Source organism: Alosa sapidissima, chromosome 9 (genome assembly GCF_018492685.1).
Source record: "Alosa sapidissima isolate fAloSap1 chromosome 9, fAloSap1.pri, whole genome shotgun sequence".
NCBI classification, from domain to species: Eukaryota; Metazoa; Chordata; class Actinopteri; order Clupeiformes; family Clupeidae; genus Alosa; species Alosa sapidissima.
Genome location: NC_055965.1, coordinates 7,708,800 through 7,728,183, shown reverse-complemented (window position 1 = coordinate 7,728,183; position 19,384 = coordinate 7,708,800). Strand labels below are relative to the sequence as shown.

Sequence of the window (19,384 nt, the reverse complement as noted above, 5' to 3'; positions counted from 1 at the left end):
AGCAGGAGACAAAAAAACAAGAGGAGCATGAAAGGAAAGAGAGAATGAGAGAGAGAGATGAGAAAGAACGAGAGAGAGATGAGAGAGCATGGGTAGAAACAACAGAGAGAAAGAGGAAAGAGATGAGGGTGGGAGGGGATGCGAAAATGAAAGAGGGAGGAAAGGAGATGGCGAGAGAAGGAAGGAAAAGAGAGGAGAGAAGTGGAACGACAGAGGATCTGCATCTGGAGGATCGTTCATCCCCAGAGAGGGACACTGGCTCTCGCACGGGCTTTTTGAAGTGGGGCGACCCAGCTTTCACCCACAGGATATTACTCCGTCATGGCCTCCTTATTAGTGCACTCTCCTGTCACCGTTAACAGCTGATCTGAGACCAGGGTTCTCGGATCGCTGCTTAATCCTTTTTGACTGTGAGTAATGTTTTGGCAGCTGATCTCTGGCCAGCAGTTGCAGGGAAATTGTGTTATGTCTGTAAAACACTCTGTATGCTAACAGGAATTAATGCTATGGTACGCACCCCCCCCCCCCCCCCCCGAAAAAGTATTTTTCCTTTAGGTTCGTGCATACATAGCATAACAACATCCACATGCAATAATATGCAATAATGCAACAACAACGTCTACAATTACCTATTCATTTGGGCAACTTTATACATCCCTATACAGGCTAAAGCTACCTTTAGTTGTGTTATAGCGTACTGTAACGTCTGGCTTTAAACAGCTGTAATGCAGTCGTTCTGACAAGCACACCAATTGCTTAGCCAACCTTGTTCTTGCCCATCTTGAATAGCTCCTCTAGCTTTGCTGCCTCCATCCTTTCTGTTTTCGTTGTTTAAACTTGTGATATCCATGATGAGTATTGAGTTAGTGAATTAGCTCAACATTGTGTGCTGATAACCATATAGAAGGCCGAGTAAAAGAAAACGAGTAGCCTATGCGTGCCTGCGTGCGTATTCTCTCCTGCTCAAACATGTGTGCGCGTTAATTTTGATAAGTGTTCACTAACTTTACTTAATAGAAAATTGTAAATAGCCTGATGGCATGCAACTAATGTGATACTGTGCATAGTTGGAAAGGTATGGTAGGCCAATATGGTGTGAATATACACACGCAAGGTACATTTTCTCTCGTTGTTGAGTGATGGTACGCACAGTGCGTACGGACGTACACCTGCAGGCGCGCCTTCCTCTGAACAAAGTTAGAGGGACTTTTGATGGTGTCCTTAAGAATGGGCAGCCATTTATAATAGTTTGACTTAATGACGTATACAGGATGTCCCGAGTCCTAAAGTGCCGTTTAATTGTTTTCCTTCTGGGAAACTCAACACCTATTTAATAAAAAGAGGCATTCTGCATTTGCTGAGAGTGGCTCATACAGTATACAGTGTGTGTGTGTGTGTGTGTGTGTGTGTGTGTGTGTGTGTGTGTGTGTGTTGGTGTTTAGCCTACTGTGTGTGTGTGTGTGTGTGTGTGTGTGTGTGTGTGTACAAAACGTCTCTACCAGGGGCGGACTGGGACCAAAAATCGGCCCTGGCATATTTGGCCCAAGCGGTCCTCAAATCACTCGATTAGGTTATAGTTGACTTGTGCATGACTTGACGTTTTGTAGCCTACATTTCTGTCAGTCTACAGTCTTTTAGCCCATCTTTACTATGATAACCCTTCCAAGATAGAAACCTTATCTACTTTGAGAGACCAACCACCACTCATGCAATCAATGTTGAATTTTGGCCATCTGACGGAAACTGATTCAACTGAATCAGTTAACGTCGATTTGACACTCTTTTGCTGTCCAGGTTTGCAAATCATTAATTTAGAAAATTTAAGTTGCGCTATTTGTTATTATAATCACAGCACGACCTTACTATGTTATCATTACCATATCATTACATTATCGCAATTAATAAGTCATCATAATCATCATCGTCTGGCGTCAGCATGGCATACATACTGTAGCCTACCTGCTCCACCACTGAGTTCTTATCATGTAGCCTCAACTAGGCTCGCTCGCACTCCCACCTGCACTGTCCCTCTGCTCTGTAAGCTTGCTTACATCCTCGTTCAAACTCAACGAACTTCAACATGCTAGCCTACTTGCAATATTGTATTTTTGAAGCTTCTACATTGGTGTTAATTTTGCACAATTGTCAATAGGCCTACCGGCAACCGCCGCAATTTCGTGTAGGCAACTTCGATTAACTTTTGATGCGCTCACAGAATCCTGGCTCTGAGACAAAATTGAAGGGGTGGGGCCTGACGTAAGCCGTTATTGGATCACTCCAGTGTCAATATGAAAATGTAACCAATGGGCCGCTGATTGTCCTTCCTGTGGGGCCGATCGTTGGGCAAAATAATTATATAGCCTATTCTATCAGCCCAAAAGGTGCGTCGACCCACCGGGAAAATGCCCGGTATGCCAGATGGCCAGTCCGCCCATGGTCTCTACCTTATCTAGTTTGGGGAAGTCTCGATCGTTTTGGAGGCATTTCCCCATGAGGCAGCTCTAGTGTTTATCACTTAGGCTATTGAATGCAAGTTCTCCCATCCCTTTCAGCTTGTTAATCTAGAGACACTTACAGCTGTTTATTTTCTGGGTGCAGTTGGGTGTGTCAGCATGTCAATATCGCCACTTCAACCGACGCCTGTTGCAGATTAGACGATGCAGCCACTTGACCCTTTTTCATCACTCGCGGAGCCGCCGAGCAGGAGCCTGTTATAATCCCGTAGAGTAATCGGTGCATCTCGCTGATCCTGTAAGTAAACTGTGCGGACATGCAGGAACTAGATGCCGTATATTGCATGCCACCACCTGTGTTGTTAATAAACCAGATAAATGGTATCCGATTAGATGCATCATGGTTTAGAGATAGGCCAGAGATGTATTGGATATATTCTGGGAAAATGGGCAAATGACACAGTCAAGCACGTCAGACAGACACTGACACTGACAAACACTGTTACTAAGTAATACTTGGGTAATGTTGAGAAATAGTGGCAGCGCTACGTTGACGCACAATGACGGCAACTTTCTCATCTTTGTATAGGCTACTCATGTTTCTCACATTTGAGGCGTAGGCCATCAATAATAGCCAACGATATCCTCAACCCATGCCACAGTGCATGGGCCCAGCAAAGGGGAAAGTGAGCCAGAACAAGTTGGAACAAGTCGTTTGAGGCAACTGTGCCGTAAATTATTAGCAGTCCTATAAACTCATGTTCCCATGCACACTCATAGCCTGAACTTTAACATTCCTAAATGATGTGGAGACTTTCCCCCAAGAACTTGTGTGGAGTAGGCTAGGATATGACAATAGTGTTTAGATATACAATCAAAACACACACACATTTTGTTCCACTGTGCCAACATTTGAAGTATTATCAGTCATGTCAGTTAGACGGAGCTATTCTGTGGTATTTTACATGTATCGATAGTAGCTTACCATGATAAGAGAACATTTGCATTATCGAAAACATTGGTGCAATACAAATCCTCCCCTCTTTAAACCTACATTAGGAGGGAGGAGAGAGAGAGAGCGAGAGAGAGAGAGAGAGAGAGAGAGAGAGAGAGAGAGAGAGTGAGTGGGCAGGACCGATTAGGACCGACCGAAGTCAAGTCGTGCAGGTTTTCCTCATGTCAGTTGAGCCTATCCCTCTGTGCGCGTGTGCCGGTGAGGTGATGTCCGTATGCAAGCTGTATGCGAAATTAAGAAGGTAAGCTCTTTTAAAACATCTGGTATTTCAATAGAAATAACGTTGTAACCCCATTCTAACAAGGACAGCGGACTACATGCAAAAGTAATTTATCACAAGCAGTTATTTTTTCAATATATTTTCAGTTTAGTAGAGTACAAATTTTTAACTCAAAGATCGATATTTAACAACGTACGGATTTGTACAGAAGCCTTTTCTAGTACTTCTCAGATAAACCGGTATACCTTTTTCATTCCGTTTTGATTATCTATCGCGAAAAGCAACGAAACCCCAGGGAGAAGTGTTGGGAGAGAGAAAACATGCATGCTAAAATAATACAAGAAAAGTCTACTTATGGCGATATGTTTGTATGTAATAGCCTAATACATCAGTTGGGTCGACGGTAGTTATTCATTTGAAACGCATTCTTTTTTATGTACATTTATTGTTGCACAGAAATGTTATGAAGTTGAACGCGCAATTTACTCTCAACATCACAAATGCAGATCACCTTGCTTTCCTGCATTGTTCATCATCAGTATGTTTCTGGACCGACTGTTAAATGCTAACACATGTCTTGAATAGCAAATTCCTTGGCTCAACGTTTGATGGAATGTGACTCAATTGACTTAGCATGAAATGTTTTTTTCTGACTTAAATGGAAAAATAAACATTCTACCGAGACGATAAGACCTCTTGCCATCAGGTGTCAATTTCACGTAATGAGATGTGTAATCTTTACAAGACAGACGATAGTCTGCGTAAACTAACGAAAAGTATTTGGCACCTTTGACATATTGGTTCATGACAAGGCTATTGCGAACAGATGCGCTGGAAACGACAGTTGCCTATTGTACAGATTGGGCATGAATCCAGCAGTGGGCTATCAAATGAGCAAAAAAATATAGGCCTGTGTTATGTATTGGCAAGACATTCTGACGTTCTCAAAACTGTCCAAAGCCCAAGCCTGATGTGCTCAAGTGCTCCTGTTTTACAACAGACTATTTCTAAATACTGTAGAGTATGTATGGTAGATCAGATTAACAAACAAAAATATTTTAAGTGATGGCGTTAGTGATAACTTTTTATTTTAATGTGTTTTGACTTTATTGATCAAACTCCATTGCAATGTGCACAGCTTAGTTTGTGCAGATCGTAGTTTGCCAACCAGTGTAAAAATTGACAGGTGTTTATTGTGCAATATTTATTTGATCGTGTTGAGCTTCCAGTTTTGACACCCGTACTTTGTTGTGATTCTTGCAGACTGTGGACCTCAAACTGTGAAATAACTGTCAGTCAAACTGAGCTCAACACCACCACCTAGAGGTCAGCCGTCTAATGCCCCACCGGAGAAGTTGGAAGGGGATTAGTTTTGATCCTGCCACACCTACCCACTAGACACACTGGAATTACCTTTAAAGATTCAGTGATCGCTCAAACTAGGGCTGGGAGTGAGAAAAGTGAAGGTGTCAATCTTTTCGCCTCCTACCCCTCCCTTTGTGTCCTTCCAATCATGCTGTGCGCAAGGACTCCACAGTAGATCTTCACACCAGATCAGGACAACCTCCGCAAGAGCTGCAGCAGTGAACCATGGAGGCGTCCCGCGCGGCGTACATCGCAGCGTCCCCCACGGCTGCCCCCGCGACCTCGTCGTGCCCTCACATGCTGCGCTTCTTCAGCGAGTACCAGAACAACCTGGTGATCGTGGCGCACTACAACTACACGGGCAAGCTGAAGCAGGACAAGTACAAGGACGGCCTGAAGCCCGAGGCCATCGCCTTCCTGCTGGTGTGCCTGCTAATCGTGCTGGAGAACGCTGTGGTGCTGGCGGCGATCTGGAAGAATAAGAAGTTCCACCTGCCCATGTACTACCTGCTGGGCAACCTGACGTTCTCCGACCTGCTGGCAGGCTTCACCTACATGGTGAACATCGTGATGTCGGGGCCCAACACGCTCAAGCTCACGCCGCTGCTGTGGTTCCTGCGCGAGGGCGGCGTCTTCATCACGCTGGCCGCCTCCGTAATCAGCCTGCTGGCCATCGCCATCGAGCGGCACGTGACCATGGCGCGCATGAAGCCGTACCAGGGCGCCAAGCGGGGCCGCATGTTCGCGCTGATCGGCGCCAGCTGGGCGCTGTCGGTGCTGCTGGGCGTGCTGCCTATTATGGGATGGAACTGCATGGGCCGGCTGGAGCAGTGCTCCACCGTCCTGCCGCTCTACGCCAAGAGCTACATCCTGTTCTGCGTGACCGTCTTCTCGGCCGTGCTGCTGGCCATCGCCGCGCTCTACGGGCGCATCTTCCGCGTGGTCAAGTCTAGCACGCGCCGGCTGGGCGGCAGCCTGCGCAAGAAGAGCCCGTCCGTGCGCCGCTCCCAGAAGTACATGGCGCTGCTCAAGACGGTCACCATCGTGCTGGGCGTCTTCGTGGCCTGCTGGCTGCCGCTCTTCGTGCTGCTGGTGCTGGACTTTGTGTGCCCGGCGCGGGGCTGCCGCGTGCTCCTCAAGGCCGACTACTTCCTGGGCGTGGCCATGGTCAACTCGCTGCTCAACCCGGTCATCTACACGCTGACCAGCAAGGACATGCGGCGGGCCATCCTGCGGCTGCTCTGCCGCCGCTGCCTGATGACCAAGGACGGTCGGGTCAAGAAGCTGGCCATGCCCTTCCTGGAGTGCAGCTTCAGCAAGACGGACGTGGCCTCGCACCGCTTGGAGGGCATGGAGACCACCATCTCGTCAGGGAACGTCACGCCCTCACCCATTAAGGCCATCCACCCCAAGCTCTTCATCAGCAAGTCCTAAAGAGAGGGGGCTCAGTCTCCCCTCTAGGGCAGAAGACTGTTCCTTAATAAGTCCTATAGAGAAGGGGACTCAGTCTTCTCTCAAGGGCAGAAGTGTTCAGTTTGGCTGGTGCACCTGACTAAGACCGTGTTTGCACCATGCCAGTGCAAGAATACAGAGCAGAGCAGCTCTGCATGGCCTCCAAGGTGATGCCATTTTAGAGGCAATCTGTCACATGTACTCTAGCAACTGAAGAAAGAGCAGGGAAAGAAATCACTTCCTTTTGGAGTTTTTTTTTTTACAAACTGATGAAATACCACTTTACCTGATGACAGAGTAATGTCATTATAGAGCATGGACTGAGACAGAGAAAATTATACTTTTTTACATGGACAACTTATGCCTTATTCTGCATTTCATGTTTGCACTAAACCTCTTATCTCTAACGTCAAGACTTTTTACCCTCTCTTCCTGTAAATGAGTTAGTCTTCCTCTACAAACGACCCTTTCTCTTCATTTCTCGTGCTTTGTATTTTTCTCAAGACGGAGCTTTGATTACGTTCTTGAATATGTGGTACCCCTGGACGTCGCTGGCTCGATGTCCCGGGCCACAGCAGACTGTGGTTGTAGATAACCTACTGTGACAGACTGTGAAGTGAATTCCTCGGCAGCGGTTTGCACACAGTCGGCCGCTCATTGGACACAAAGGCAGGAACTGTGTGGCGGAGTGAAAACGTTCCGCCACGGGCGCCCTCGCCTCGCAGCTCTGCCCAGACAGGCACTGTGGACGCAAGCAGCAGTGGAGTTTCGGAAGAGTGGCGAGGGCTTGATAGCACAAGTGTGATTTTTTAAAAAAAATAAAAAATCTAATTGTGCCTTTCACAATGCATGGTCTACTTGTTTCAGAAAGCGTACATTTCAAAAAGCATAAATTTCATTGTGTTGTAAGAGGATTGATCGGTTGCTTGTAGAGCTCCTCAAAAGATGTTAAGACCACAGTTTGTAACAGTCTGGCTTAACTGAATTGAACATAGATGGAAAAAATGTTGTATTGGCAGGTTTCAAATGTAGTAATTAGATTTATTGCCACCACTGCATAAACAAAGACGGTAGATGGTATTTATCATAATAATAAGAAAGTGTGCACATCTATAAAGGAACAAATATATATTGGGCCAACAAATTCTTGCCATTTTAAAATATTACCCTAGACTCGTGGTATAGTTCAAAAACAGTTTATGAAAGTAGTTCTGGTTTGTCTTCCAATGGATCTAAATGCATTGTGGCTTTAATGCAAATTCTCTGTGAAAGATATTATTTCATATTAATTGTGTGTATATGTATTATATTTTTTTTGAATAATAGAATGTCTTAACATTTTTTGATACAGTTGACCTAAATTATGGGATATTTTCATAATTGTGTACTTTCTAAAAGAAAATAAACAGAACTTCAACAGATATCATTCATCCATGCCTTTTGGTCTATTCTTCATAATTCAGCTTGTTGAGTAATTTATTGTAAAACCTTCATAATTTAATTGTAATATGTATTTGAGCAGTCATTGTAGCCTTACATTTCAAAATGAATGTGCATTTGTTGTGTCTGTGTGCATGTGTGTGTGCGTGTTGTTTGTGTGTGTGTTGTTTGTGTGTTGTTTGTGTGTGTCTGTGTGTGTGTGTGTGTGTAAATGAGCAGATCACGTGCTGAGGTTGTGGTTTACCACTTAAAGTACATGTCAGGAAGGGGCTCTCCTACCTCCACATCTGTTAATGACATTGCCCTACATTCTGGTACTTCTGCAAAAGTTCAGATGTTTCAGAAACAAAGCATCCTTAGTTCAGACCCAGTCTTTATATCATCGACAAATCTGCCTTTTTGGAAATGTGTGCAATCTTGCTTGCACTCAATGCTGCACATATTTCGGTCTAGACGTTTGGACCAAAATCTGTACAGCATTGCACACATTTTGTGACCACATTGTGGTCCAGAATTGTACCAAAAATTAATTTATGGAGTTCTTTACAATATACTTGTCGGTTTTCACAGTCAGGTTCTCTCCTTGACAGTAGTCTACTGTTCTTGTTTGCTTCATAGGATTAGTGTTAAGTGCTGTGCAAAAGCCTGTTAAAATGACAAATGATGTGGGATTTCCTCTTTCAGCTTAAAGGTTTCTCTATTATAAGAAAGTTAAAACACTGTTGTGGACAAAATCCCTTCTAAATTCCATGATATGCATGTTCTTGAGCACACCTCACAGTGCTTTCCGGCGCTTGAAAGACAAATGGGTCACTGGTTCAGATATGAAACACACAGCGAGCGAGCGCATAGAAAAGCACACACCACTTCTCGTTCGTGCCATCTCCCCTGTGGCTGGGTTAACCTAAATGGCAATGTGCTCGATGTGACGCCAATAGCCTCGAAGAAGGCGTGCTGCCTAGAGCCTTTACAGGCAATCTCGCCAACCTCAGTGCCACACAACGTAACCATACTGCGGCGCTGAGAAAAGCAGTGCTGCAGCACTGAAGCATCCACTCAGGCCACAGGTATTTTTTTTTTTTTTCATTATTATATGTGCCCTCTTATTTACTTATTTACTTACTTTTTTGTTTACTTGAATGTTATGTTTGTCTGTGGACTTAAATTGGTAAAATATGTCTTGTCTTCACCGTGGGATAGTGAGAAACGTAATTTCGATCTCTTTGTATGTCTGGAACATGTGAAGAAATTGACAATAAAGCTGACTTTGACTTTGACTTTGACTTTGAGGCCAGCAACACGCACACACACACACACACACACACACACACACACTGATAGACCTACATATACACACCTACCAAACTCACATATAGCTTGAGAACAGTTATTATCACACATATACATGCACATGTACATTTTCATACAAATAGCTGTTACCACCCCCCCCCCCCCCCCACCCCCAACACACACACACACATATCACATTTATTTGTCTGTGCAACACTTTCAAACTATCAAAAATAGTACCGCACGTACAAAACTCAACTCCAAACTCTATTCTCATATTCAAACTTGTGTATGACTCACTTTCTGTTTGAGGTTTTTTAGACTTGAACTGACTCCCACCGTTTGCCCCGTTCAACCACCACTTAAAGCAACTGCAGCCAATTAAAAAGATACAGTAAAATTAAATTGATTGCAGATGTATGACTGTATGACAGCTGGGGGGGGGGGGGGCAGGGGGGCAGATCCATGTGTTAAGTTCAAGAGTGTATGTCCCACACAAAGAAACCTTAGAGTTTCATATACATTGTTAAGTTATACAGTCACAGGATAACTGGACAGCTGATGTTTTTGAAACCTCACAAAGCAGATATATAGGCCTAACAGTTCTTTCTGTCTCCCTTCTCTTCAAATATGTGAAAACACATTCACATTTAAAATGATCCATGATTATTTCTGGACTTGTTCAAACTAGTTGCTCAAGCAACTTTCCCACTGCTTGATGCCCCCCCCCCCCCGCTCTCTCATTCTACTGACATAAAGAAGTACCGCAGCGTCCCTGAGGCGAACTCAAGAAACGGAACGTGAGAAGAAAGACAGGGCAGAGCTGAGTCTTGAGGCAAAAGATGCTGCTCACCTTTGTCCTGACGTGACTGAGCGTGGGTGCTGTTTTTCTCTGACAAATGGTATTAATAGTAATCTAAACTGATGTTATGCATTTTTAAAAAAGAAGTAAATATCACATTCCATCCAACCGACAGACCTAACGAATGTAAGAATCTATATACATCAGGCTAAGAAAATTGCTTGAAATGTAACAATTTTGTCAACATTCACGCACACAGACACCTACACTCAAACATGCACACACACACACACACACACACACACAGAGAGAGAGACAGAGACAGAGACAGAGACAGAGACAGAAAGACAGAGACAGAGAGACAGAGACAACAGGGACCCGGAGCAGGACACAGTTAAGGTACATAGCATCTATTACACTCAGGTCCAGTAGACCAGGATGTACTGTGTGCAGTCATTGAAAATAAATTATTTTTATGTTCTTTACAGAAAATGAGCCTAGGCCAATGAGTCTGAGTTTAAATGGGATCAATTTTCTTTTAGCAAATATTAAAAATGGGTCCTACAGACCCAAACCCCTTACAGGGGTTAACAAAGAGCGACTCATTTAGGCCTATTCAATACAACATGCATCGGCCAATTTCTGAAGAAATGCCACTTTATTGTCGTAGGACGTCGTTGCGCAGACATATAGCGCCACTCTGTGGTTACAAGTTGAACTTGGGACAAAAAATAAAAGCGTCAGCGAGAACAACCTATTTTAGATGGATTTTAAAATCGGACAATAGCCGCACGTGCCATACACCAAGCCGACCGTGCGAAACGATACATTTTGAAACATTTGTAACGATTTGCTACTTGCGGGCATGCAGGCACAGCGCTGAGGCTGAAACAGCTGATCAGTCTGTTTAAAGATGACGTAAGGTTGCCTGCTCGAGAAAACCGGGTCGCTGTGGAGAGAAAATCCGATATCCTCCCGTTCACAATGGAGTTAAATAAGCATCAGAAAACAAGCATCAGGAGGCCGGTAGTGTAGAGTTTAGTCTACTGTAATACCAAATAAATGTTTAACATCGGCAATTCACCGCCATAAGTAAAAGCAATTATTGTATGGTAGGCTATGCTACCTCTAAAGTGCAATCTATAGGCTTGTGCAAATCGTATTTTAGACTGACGAAGGACTCTCCTATCAAATAAGATGATTGACAGCATGAGCCGGCACACTGCCAAATGTACAGCCAAGATCTTCCTTCATTCTCATATGTCTAATTGCTTGCGAGTAGGCTACTTGCATAAAAGTCCTGACTTTCAGCGCGGAAGCAGCAGTTCCGTGTTGAGGTAAGCCCTGTGGTCTTAAAAATGAACTCTTATTTTGGCAGGAAGGCGACGTTAGTACAATGCTTAGTCATGGTGAGTTACAGCTTTACCGCTGGTTTTCTGTGGCGCACAGAGATGGAAGAATCTGGCTGTATGTATTTCAGTGTGGATGTAAGTAGATGAATTTTACACAGTACACACACTTTACTCGGTTCCTAGTTAACTTCGATTTATGTGCTATGCCCATGTACTATTACACTACAATAACGATATTTTGTCCATTACACTCGACGGATTTCGAGTTGTACGTTTAGCTATCGATTGAAATGTTTGTTTGGTTGGTGGCTGAAGTATCGCTACGGTTTTGTTTCTGAATGTTTCCGTGCACCGCATAATAATATGCTGAGAGGTGTCCTGTTGTTTAGAGTTCGATTGGTTTTGTTTTACGTATGCGAAATTGAAGCAAGGAAGCGTACAGAACAATGCATTATACCCGAAATATGGCAATTTATATCTGAGCGCTTCAGTCAAATAATTTCAGACGAGTTCTTTTGTTTTGGTGTCTTACTTTGACACAGTGAAAAAGAATGGTAGGCTACGGTTAAAACTCTGACTTTGACGTTTGCATAAGGATTAACTGCACTTTTGGGTCATGTTTTCGCTAAATAGGTTACAGTTCCACTATTTCCTCCCACATCGTTGCACAGTTCACGATCAGATGAGTCACTGGAGAAGGCGTTTTGCCAGATGGTCCGTAAACAATTTGATTCAATGCTGTCGTGCCAATTTTTTGTAGTTTTCATCTCCGTCACTCTGCAGATATCTTCAAGAGGTCTAGTGTGATCAAATTTCAGAGCTTTATCGTTGGCTATAATGCTACTCCTTAGCGGAAATGTATTCTGGAAAACTTGATCAGCATTTGTTTTCGCTACAAGTTCATAAGGGAGCCGTATGAGTTGGAATACAGTACTGGGTAACTTGACTTCTGTTTCGATTCTCAATGGTATTTCTTGCTTAATATTTAAAGCGGGAGAAAGTAGCACCGAGTGTCTTGACCTTACTGGACTGCATTACGCAAGCACCCGGACTACTTTTGAAATGACAGTCGCCCACGAAATGTTGCCATCCTGAAACTAAATTTGGTCAGTGTTTTGATTACTTGTCATTTATTTTATTCAAGTAGAAGTCTCACGGTTATCTTTACAATAGGCAAGGAAAGTTGGCTGCGCTGGGATATTGAGCCTGCATTGTAAGTGAGTTATAGTATATTCACCATTTAACAGTGCTTGTTTGGATTCATGGCAACACGCCCGACGTTAAAATATTTACTCGTCTTTCTCACATTTGGAGGGAAACTGTTTCGTGTCTCCAAGCCTGACAGGTGTGACTCAATGAAATGTGCTTACTACTGGGAACTGTGTGCACGTAAGCTATACAATCAGTGTATTTCAAGTCCAAGCAGGAGACTCTTTACTTGGAAACGTTACTTGTTCCCAGTAGCCTAGGCCTAATTCAGGTTTTTGACAGCCATGTCCAAACATTATCTAGGCCTACTTCATGGCATAGTTCCCCTGAAAGCGCGCAAACAAACTTGTATCTCTTCAATGCCTATCTCTATCCACAATAAGGGCTACGCTTCATTGCCTTTAAATGCAGTGCTTTCACCTTATCTGTCAAGGCCCTGGCATTACAGGTGTTTCCCAATCTACCATAATGTTCATGGGTGTAGACAGAACCCTGAGGAACAACTGCAGTGTTACTTTACTTTTCTGCACTGGATACTTTTTTTTTGCTGTGGTCAGCCTCAAAGCTGAGATGTGTGTGTGTGTGTGCGGGAGAGTTACATCTCCTCGTCCCCTCTGCCCTCCATTCAGTTTCTAGAGATTAGTCACAGGACATAAGCAAAACACAGTCACGCTGACCGCTCGAATTCTGGCCTTAATTTAAGTCACTCCGTCTTCCTCGGTGACTGCGTCACCGTGTCTTAAATCAGTGCCTATCTCTTTCACACTCCTTGCGTCCCCCATTTGGCATCTGTTGAGGCACTCAGAGATGTCCAGCCCAACAGGACGCTTGCATGCCGCAGGCTGATAGAGTATCTACTTACTAGTCGAGTGAAGACTAAGCAGAAGAAAGATGTTTCAGCAATAATAAAAGTATCCACTTAGGGAATGTCACTTTACAGGAATGTCTGTCACACTTAGAGGAATGTCTTCATCAGAGATAATGGTGATCCACACTCTTGGGTTTCTACTAACATGGCACGCCATTGAAAGTGCCTCTTGTGTTAACACGAATTCCTAACTGGTTTTGCTTTTCCATCTTCAGATTTCCAAGTGACCTGTCTGCCTTCAGCCGCCTGCAGCGGAGATGCCCCGTGCGTAGAGATCTCTAGGAACCCTCTGGACAGAGCTGACCAGCTGCGCCCTTCCAGTCGTGCGTCGGAACTTTGAAAGCCCTCCGAGGAAATCGCTCATTTTGGACACTGGCTGCTTCTGCACGCCTCGGCCCTCTTCTCTGAACTTGACCTTTTCACACACGTGATGGATACCTTGTAGCCTCTGAAGACTCAACAACACATTCTCAATTTCAACAATGGCCTTTTAGCGTCTGTTCATATTGTACTAGTACTGACTTGGGGAACAGCCTCTCTGCCAAAAGGCTTGAGGACACTTTAAGGGGCAATATGTTGAATCTTTAAATTGTTTTTCTAAGTGACTATCACTGTTTAACAATACTCTACCAACGGCTCATAGCAAATACTGTTCCACATATCTATTGTAAAAACGCATCTATTGCAAATCTCATTACTTTGCTTGCAAAAGTGCTGTGATCTTGTGTTAGTGCAACAGTACCTCATTTGCTATCTGCTGTCCTAGTTTCTGTGACATTGTGTGGAAACTAACAGTGCTCATGTGTTGCCAACACAAACAACAGAACTAACAACCTTGTCAAAAAAAAATCCTTATCTACCCCCAAGTGTTTGTGCTGCTATTTTATTGTGGCAAAAGACTCTGCTTGTCCCACGTTTGGATGATTTTCCCCACCTGTGGAAAGGCGTTAATGTGTTTTCGCAGGTGAATCAGACGTCTCACTTACCTTTTGGACTTGAGCTGACTCGTGGGGCTTGGTACACGTGTGCGTCAGTTGGCACCCGTGACCTCATTCATGCCCTTCCCTCCCAGAACGCTCTTGGTAGATGGACTGTGTGCGCAGCGGCAGGAGCAGCATGGCAGCAGCAGTGGCAGCCTCGCCACCTCTCTAGGTGTTCCCAGCGAACGGGAGCCCAGACCGGACAGTATTGCCCCAGGAGTCTGGCACTCAGCCACTTACGTTCATGGGAGTCCCTCCAGCTCCTCTCAAGACTGGACTTTGAGTTCATCCTGCAGGCAGTGAGAACAACGCTACTGAACCGAGATCAGTGCCACCTTCCCTCTTCTGAGTTGTGTAGCTTTGGCCTGACCCTTGCTGCGCCCTACTCTTCTGCCCCTTTGTTGTTGGTTGTTTTGTTTTGATTTTTTTTGCCCCAAGCTTTTGCCCTGACCCTGCCTTGCCCTGGCGAGCGACGATGAATGTGCCCGGGGGCCGCCGTTGCCGGTGAGGATGCACGCAGGGGGCGGCATGACGGAGTGCAAGGCGGAGGTGACGCCGTCCACGCGCAACGGCCACCGCGTCTTCAGCTACACGCTGGAGAGCCACACCGGCGCCGCCTTCGCCATCATGAACGAGCTGCGCCTGGAGCGGCAGCTGTGCGACGTCACGCTGCGCGTCAAGTACAACGACCTGGAGGCCGTGGACTTCGTGGCGCACAAGGTGGTGCTGGCCTCGTCCTCGCCCGTGTTCCGCGCCATGTTCACCAACGGCCTGAAGGAGTGTGGCATGGAGATGGTCCCCATCGAAGGCATCCATCCACGGGTGAGTACTGTTTTCTGTCATGTCACGTGGTATTGCTAGCATAGAAATAGTTGGAAATATCAGTGTTGAGGTAAATGGACTCTGGTTATTGGGTGTGGAATATGTTCTGCAGTATAGTATGGTGGATTTTTGCCTCCGGTTCTCCATATTTCATTTGATGGGTTTTTTAAAGCATGCTCAGCTGTTGCCTTAACCTCGATTTGTCACTCACAACTTTCTGTAGAAATATATTTACAGCATGTGTTGTTGAGAATCTCCGAGCCTGAGGAAATCAATGAAAGTGATGTTACTACTTTCCATTGGTAGTTTCCACTATCCATTTCCAACAACATGTTGTTTTTAGTTGCGCAACATTTGCAATATCTCTTATGTAACTCCACAATTAAAGTAACGTAGTCCTGTATAATTCTTGTTTTAGTCACTCTATAAAGGGCAACAGTAGTTGTAAACTGCAGTTCTGTTGTAAGTCTTCAATACTGTAGTGTGCATGTAATGACTTGATCTGAGTGGAATTCAGAGGTTAAGGTTTTTCATATGCGGTGAAGAGGCATTGAAGTGCCTAACCTCCAGCGTTAAAACGAAAGTGTGCTTACCCACTTATGAGGCAGCGCTGACCAATCGGAGCCCCCTGTTCCTCACACACCTGCCCTTATCAGGAACACTCATCTGTGTGCCGCTGAGGGCAGCTTTACAGAGTTTACTCGGAACTGGGCTACTGAGCTGACGCTGGCTAGAAGAAAGAGAGAGTGAGAGAAAAAAGACAGATGGAGAGATGGCGAGTGAAGTGTCAGGAGGACTCCGTTTCTGTGTACTTTGACTACTGACGAGCATTACAGCAGGCCAGCGATAAGCAGGGACATGACGTCCACTCCAGAAGCTTTGTGGAGTACTAGTTCAATCACCGGGGTAACACCCAAAGAAATAAAGAAGAGCTGTATACTTTGATAAATTGAAATTACATCAGTGCATTTTCAATTATTTATCTGATTACACTGAGCTCCAACTCTGTCTCTTCCACTGACACAGGGTGGTACAACATAGTAGAGATGGTGATCTTTTGTGCAAGAAAACAATTTTACAAATTTTAGTGAAGCCTCTCCCAAATACTTTTCTGCTTTTCCATTCCTTGTAACTTATGTAGTCTATAGAAAACTGCTACTTCTGCCCCCCGAAAATAATGTCTCCTTTAGGGATGGGCTGATCTGACTCACGATTATAATAGCTGGACTTCGGATATCGACTGATTCTTGGTACCAGTCCAATATTGTCGTTTTATTAGTCTTTTACACTCGTTTTTAACAGCCCTAGCCCTGCCATTGCAAGTGTGAAATAACTCCAGAAATCCTGACCCTTGTGTTAGCTCTACTTCTAGCAAACAGTCTACTGGCAGACTGCTGATGCATCTATGTATGTGTACACACATAGATGCAAACATAAAACAATATAGAGTTGACCCCATAGATTGTCTACCTCATTATCACAATATACCCATAGATCTGTCCCATTATCACAATATACCCCATATATCTACCCATAATTCCACCCCATTATCACAATATACCCGTAGATCTACCCCATTATCACGATATACCCATAGATCTACCCCATTATCATCACAATCTACCCCATTATCACAATATACCCATAGATCTACCCCATTATCACAATATACCCATAGATCTACCCATTATCATCACAATCTACCCCGTTATCACGATTCACAATATACAGTACCCATACAGTAGATCTAGCCCATTATCCCAATCTACCCTATATATAGTCATGGCTAAAAGTGTTGGCACCCTGATTTTGTTTCTCCAGAAAATTAAGTATTTCTCCCAGAAAATTATTGCAATTACACGTGTTTTGTTATACACATGTTTATTTCCTTTGTGTGTGTTAAAACAATACAAAAAAGCAGAGCAAAAAAGATTATTTTTACATAATTTCACACAAAACTCCAAAAATGGGCTGGACAAAATTATTGGCACCTTTTCAAAATTGTGGGTAAAAACTTTGTTTCAAGATGCTCGTTTAAACTCACTCGTGGCAAGTAGCAGGTGTGGGCAATATAAAAATCACACCTGAAACCAGATAAAAAGCAGAGACTCAATCTTTGCATTGTGTGTGGCACACTAAACATGGAGAACAGAAAGGGGAGAAGAGAGCAGTCTGAGGACTTGAGAACCAGAATTGTGGTGAAATATCAACAATCTCACAGCACAAGGCCATCTCAAGAGACCTTGGTGTTCCTTTGTCCACGGTGTGCAACATAATCAAGAAGTTTAAAACCCATGGCACTGTAGTTGTTCTCCCTAGACGTGGACGAAAGAGAACATTTGATGTAAGGTTGCAACGCATGATTTTTATCGAAAACGGAATGAGGCCTACAAAGAAAAGAACACTATACTGTACCTACAGTCAAATATGGTGGAGGTTCAAACATGTTTTGGGGTTGTTTTGCTGCCTCTGGCACTGGGTGCCTTGACTGTGTGCAAGGCATCATGAAATCTGAAGATTTCCAAGGGTTTTTGGGTCTCAATGTAGGGCCCAGTGTCAGAAAGCTGGGTTTGCGTCCTAGGTCATGGGTCTTACAGCTAGGGATGTACAGTAACGCTATGAAAATTTTGGTCACTATAACCGGGAGGTTAAATTATCACGGTTTTCAGTATTATCGTGGTATTTTTAAAAGTGTGTTCAATATATTCAGAAAGCACTAATAGGACTACACAAGCTGAAATAGTTTCAAAAAGTGACAGGATTTACTATATTACAAAATATAGGCAAAACCTTATCAAAAGTGCAAAATTTAATCAGGGATGCTGGAACTCATTTTCACCTGGGGGTGCTCATAAAGGGGATCTCCTGATAACATGAGTGGAAGGGATTTAATGTGGACACGCACATAAAAACATGCAGAGTGGCTACATGATAACAGTGCACGTTTTGCAGTGAAAATGTTCTGCCTTTTAAAAGCAGGTGTAGCCAAATCCGAATCACAGTTAAATCCATCAGGTTTCATTGTACCAGGCCTACTGTATGTCAAAAGCAGGCTTGGATGAAGCTGGGAAGGATTAAATGCAAGGTTTCCACACCGTGGTGGTGATCAACCGGGATAATCATGATATTTGAAATGAAAACGGTAATTGTTATCGTCGACATTTTTATCGTGTTTACCATTATACCGGTAATCATTACATCCCTACTTACAGCAGGATAATGACTCCAAACATGCCTCTAAAAGCACCCAGAAATGGATGAAAACAAAGCAGCACCCTTCAAATATGAGAGAACTGGAGCAGTTTGCAAAATAAGAGTGGTCCAAAATTCCAGTTGAGAGGTGCAAGAAGCTTGTTGATGGTTATAGGAAGCGATTGATTTTAGTAATTTTTTCCAAAGGGTGTGCAACCAAATATTAAGTTGAGGGTGCCAACAATTTTGTCCGGCCCATTTTTTGAGTTTTGCACTTTCAGCCATGACTATCTACCCATAATTCCACCCCATTATCACAATATACCCATAGATCTACCACAACACAATATAGCCAAAGACTCAGTCAGTATGGGATGGATATCAGTATCGGATCGGCACATCCCTAGCTTCCTTCTCCATCCTTTCTCTCACAGGTAATGGATCGTCTGATCGAGTTTGCCTACACCGCCAGCATCTCGGTGGGCGAGAAGTGTGTGATCCACGTGATGAACGGTGCCGTCATGTACCAGATCGACAGCGTGGTCAAGGCCTGCTGTGACTTCCTGGTTCAGCAGCTGGACCCCAGCAACGCCATCGGCATTGCCAACTTCGCCGAGCAGATTGGATGCACTGAGCTTCACCAGAAGGCCCGGGAGTACATCTACATGAACTTCAGCCAGGTCAGTCAAACAGCATGACAAGCAGCACGGTCCAGTTGGCTTTGCCAATTCCTTGGACAGGGGAGGCTTACTGGGGCCAGATGTGATCATTCAGCACAACGGGATACGTGTAGGTATTCATGGAGTATAAAGACCTCCTGATTTTGATATTATAATGATCTATAGCTGCAGATTCGTAAGTTTCGTGATTTGTAAAGTACTGTGATAGAAAATATTAATTAATTGTTTAATTTGTTTTACCCAA

At 44.1% G+C, this 19,384-nt stretch overlaps 2 protein-coding genes across 6 annotated transcripts in view; both read left to right on the top strand.

Annotated features, from left to right (window-relative positions):
* The first annotated feature begins 3,578 nt into the window (after positions 1-3,578).
* Positions 3,579-15,461, top strand: s1pr5b (sphingosine-1-phosphate receptor 5b). 2 transcript variants are annotated; one of them, XR_006033876.1, is made up of 3 exons: positions 3,579-3,709; positions 4,952-6,581; positions 15,450-15,461. XR_006033876.1 is itself a non-coding variant. In XM_042103123.1 (2 exons), the coding sequence occupies exon 2, from the start codon at positions 5,279-5,281 to the stop codon at positions 6,485-6,487; it is 1,209 nt and encodes a 402-aa protein (XP_041959057.1). In that variant the 5' UTR covers positions 3,579-3,709; positions 4,952-5,278; the 3' UTR covers positions 6,488-7,926. The 2 variants fall into 2 exon arrangements, 1 of the variants encoding a protein (XP_041959057.1); XM_042103123.1 differs by lacking the exon at positions 15,450-15,461 and having other exon boundaries at positions 4,952-7,926.
* The window catches only part of keap1b (kelch-like ECH-associated protein 1b), a 21,429-nt gene continuing 13,401 nt past the window's right edge, over positions 11,357-19,384 (top strand). For 2 of the 4 annotated variants that reach the window (XM_042103093.1, XM_042103090.1), the window contains exons 1-3: positions 11,401-11,524; positions 13,682-15,268; positions 18,895-19,140. In XM_042103093.1, coding sequence (XP_041959027.1) covers positions 14,957-15,268; positions 18,895-19,140 — 558 coding nt within the window. In that variant the 5' untranslated portion in view covers positions 11,401-11,524; positions 13,682-14,956. Of the gene's footprint in view, positions 11,375-11,400; positions 11,525-12,365; positions 12,496-13,681; positions 15,269-18,894; positions 19,141-19,384 lie in introns of those variants that run through there. The other 2 variants (XM_042103092.1, XM_042103091.1) reach the window with 2 other exon arrangements.